Source organism: Calidris pugnax, unplaced genomic scaffold (genome assembly GCF_001431845.1).
Source record: "Calidris pugnax isolate Ruff unplaced genomic scaffold, ASM143184v1 scaffold278, whole genome shotgun sequence".
Classification (NCBI taxonomy): Eukaryota; Metazoa; Chordata; class Aves; order Charadriiformes; family Scolopacidae; genus Calidris; species Calidris pugnax.
In genome coordinates, this window is record NW_015090988.1 from 98,643 (window position 1) to 101,982 (window position 3,340).

The window sequence follows — 3,340 nt, forward strand, 5'->3', positions numbered from 1 at the left end:
CCCCCGCCGCTTTCTGGAGCCCCGAGACGGACCTGAGGGAAAACCTGCCCACGCAATGACGTCATCCCCCCTCCGGACCAATCAGAGCGCTGCAGCAACGGTTTGAAGGCGAAAGCGGCGGCGGAACAACCCAGGGGAGGGGGGAGAAGGAAAAAAAAGCTCCACTATAGCCCCAAAATCACTGTTTTTTTTAGTGAAAATAAAATAACCAGATTCAAACCCAGCGGTTAAAACGCCCCGACCCCCCACGCGACCCACAAACGGTCCCAATCTTTATAAAAAACCCTAAAAAGGGGTGAAGCGACGCCAGCTCTTTGGGTGAGAAAAGGGGGTGGCTCTGAAAAGAGCCGTTGGGTGCGAGGAGGAACCCGAAGGGGGGGGGTCTCCTCGGTGGGGCCACCTCTAGATGTTTCTCCCTCCGGGGCGGCGTTATTTGGAGCTGGTGTATTTGGTGACGGCCTTGGTGCCCTCGGAGACGGCGTGTTTGGCCAGTTCCCCGGGCAGGAGGAGGCGGACGGCGGTCTGGATCTCCCGGGAGGTGATGGTGGAGCGCTTGTTGTAATGGGCCAGGCGCGAGGCCTCCCCGGCGATGCGCTCGAAGATGTCGTTGACGAAGGAGTTCATGATGCCCATGGCCTTGGAGGAGATGCCGGTGTCCGGGTGCACCTGCTTCAGCACTTTGTAGACGTAGATGGAGTAACTCTCCTTCCGGCTGCGCCGCCGCTTCTTGTCCCCTTTTTTTTGGGTCTTGGTCACCGCTTTTTTGGAGCCTTTTTTAGGGGCCGGGGCGGATTTGGCCGGTTCGGGCATCGCGCTGCGGGGCTGGGGAGTCTCGGGAATGAAAGAGGAACCGGTCGCCGCCGCCCCCTTTTATACCGGCCGTATGCAAATGAGGTATCCCAGCGCCGCGCCTTCTCATTGGCTGAGACGGCGCGCCGCGCTCCGAGCCACGCCTCCCCCCCCGCGCGCGCACGCTGAACCGCCCGGCTCCAAAGAGCGCGCTCTGATTGGACACTGAGGGTTGGGGGTTTTGACCAATCAGAGCGCGGTTTTTGGATGCCGCTGAGCAGCGGGTGGTGGCGGGGGGAGGAGGGAGCTGGTCCTGGCTCCGGCCCTGGGGGTCCCTGGGGATCCCGGGGGTCCCTGGGGTTTCTGGGGGTCCCTGGGGGTCCCTACTCGACCTGGGATCCCTGGGGGTTCCTGGGGGTTCCTGGGGGTCCCTGGGGTTCCTGGGGGTCCCTGCTGGGCCTGGGGGTCCCTGGGGGTCCCTGCTGGGCCTGGGGTCCCTGGAGTTTCTGGGGGTCCCTGGGGTTCCTTGGGGTCCCTGGGGATTCCTGGGGGTCCCTGGGGATCTCTGGGGGTCCCTGGGGGTCCCTGTTTGGCCTGGGGTCCCTGGGGGTTCCTGGGGGTCCCTGCTGGGCCTGGGGGTCCCAGGGGGTCCCTGGGGTCCCTGGGGATCCCTGGGGGTCCCCGGGGGTCCCTGGGGTTCCTGGAGGTCCCTGGGGTCCCTGGGGTTCTTGGAGATCCCTGGGGTTCCTGGGGGTCCCTGGGGTTCCTGCTGGGCCTGGGGTCCCTGGGGGTCCCTGTTCGGCCTGGAGTCCCTGGGGGTCCCTGGGGGTCTCTGCTCAGCCTGGGGTTCCTGGGGTTCCCTGCTCGGCTGGGGGTCCCTGGGGGTCCCTGCTTGGCCTGGGGTCCCCTGGGTTCTCTGCTCGGCCTGGGGTCCCTGGGGGTCCCTGCTGGGGCTGGAGTCCCTGGGGTTTATGGGGGTCCCTGGGGGTCCCTGCTGGGCCTGGGGGTCCCAGGGGGTCCCTGGGGTCCCTGGGGATCCCTGGGGGTCCCCGGGGGTCCCTGGGGTTCCTGGAGGTCCCTGGGGTCCCTGGGGTTCTTGGAGATCCCTGGGGTTCCTGGGGGTCCCTGGGGTTCCTGCTGGGCCTGGGGTCCCTGGGGGTCCCTGTTCGGCCTGGAGTCCCTGGGGGTCCCTGGGGGTCTCTGCTCAGCCTGGGGTTCCTGGGGTTCCCTGCTCGGCTGGGGGTCCCTGGGGGTCCCTGCTTGGCCTGGGGTCCCCTGGGTTCTCTGCTCGGCCTGGGGTCCCTGGGGGTCCCTGCTGGGGCTGGAGTCCCTGGGGTTTATGGGGGTCCCTGGGGATCCCTGGGGGTCCTTGGGATCTCTGCTCGGCCTGGGGGTCCCTGGGGGTTGCTGCTCGGCCTGGGGGTCCCTGGGGTCCCTGGGGGTCCCTGCTCAGCCTGGGGTCCCTGGGGGTCCCTGCTCAGCCTGGGGATGCCTGGAGGTCCCTGGGGGTCTCTGCTCAGCCTGGGGTGCCCGGGGTTGGCTGGAGTCCCTGGGGTTTATGGGGGTCCCTGGGGATCCCTGGGGGTCCTTGGGATCTCTGCTCGGCCTGGGGGTCCCTGGGGGTTGCTGCTCGGCCTGGGGGTCCCTGGGGTCCCTGGGGGTCCCTGCTCAGCCTGGGGTCCCTGGGGGTCCCTGCTCAGCCTGGGGATGCCTGGAGGTCCCTGGGGGTCTCTGCTCAGCCTGGGGTCCCCGGGGTTCCTGGGGGTCCCTGCTCAGCCTGGGGTCCCTGGGGTTTATGGGGGTCCCTGGGGATCCCTGGGGTCCCTGCTCGACCTGGGGGTCCCTGGGGTTTATGGGGGTCCCTGGGGGTCCCTGCTGGGCCTGGGGTCCCTGGGGGTCTCTGCTCAGCTCCTGGGACTCCTCTCCAGGCCCCGCCCACCCGCCAGACAGCGGGCCAATCAGCGCCGAGCGCGCCAAATTTCAAATCCCCCGCCGCGGGGCGGTTTGATTAACTAACCTTTAATTAGTGCGGCGTCCCAAATAGCACATCTCAGGCACAAAGGCTTTTCCGCGCCGTGTACACCTTTTGGGCTTAATTCTATAATTTTTGGGTCTCGTGACGAACACCCAGTGGGAGCATTGGTGGTTCAGTGGTAGAATTCTCGCCTGCCACGCGGGAGGCCCGGGTTCGATTCCCGGCCAATGCAACTTACTCTTTTTTCCCCATCCGAGTGGTTTTTTCCGCATTTTATCCCTTTTCCAGCTTTTTTTTTTCCATCCGCAACACAAGAAAAGACCTCGGCGCAGCTTCCCGCTCCCACCCGCCAAATAAAACGTCAAAAAAGAAAGAAATATAAAAGAAATCACGCTTCCCGTCCCTGGGTGGGCTCGAACCACCAACCTTTCGGTTAACAGCCGAACGCGCTAACCGATTGCGCCACAGAGACCCGCCGTGTCGGCCCCGCCCAACCCCCCCGCTGCCAAACTGGGGGAGAAAAGGGTGGAAATAATAAATAAAATAAAAAATGATTCGGGGAAAGGGGGGGGGGGG

General features: G+C 65.3%; 2 protein-coding genes and 2 non-coding genes across 4 annotated transcripts in view; 2 read left to right on the forward strand and 2 right to left on the reverse strand.

Moving 5' to 3' along the window:
• The window catches only part of LOC106894975 (histone H2A type 2-C-like), a 9,197-nt gene that overhangs the window by 1,555 nt on the left and 4,302 nt on the right, over window positions 1–3,340 (forward strand). The window lies entirely within an intron of this gene.
• Window positions 214–829, reverse strand: LOC106894976 (histone H2B 5-like). Its single transcript, XM_014954033.1, has one exon. The coding sequence runs from the start codon at window positions 808–810 to the stop codon at window positions 430–432; it is 381 nt and encodes a 126-aa protein (XP_014809519.1). The 5' UTR covers window positions 811–829; the 3' UTR covers window positions 214–429.
• Window positions 2,926–2,996, forward strand: TRNAG-GCC. The gene has a single exon. It is a non-coding gene; the product is annotated as a tRNA-Gly (tRNA).
• TRNAN-GUU lies at window positions 3,163–3,236 on the reverse strand. Its single transcript has one exon. It is a non-coding gene; the product is annotated as a tRNA-Asn (tRNA).

Bases quoted from the DNA above. Each gene is read 5' to 3' on its own strand.
- LOC106894976 (XM_014954033.1), bottom strand. From the start codon at position 810: ATGCCCGAACCGGCCAAATCCGCCCCGGCCCCTAAAAAAGGCTCCAAA.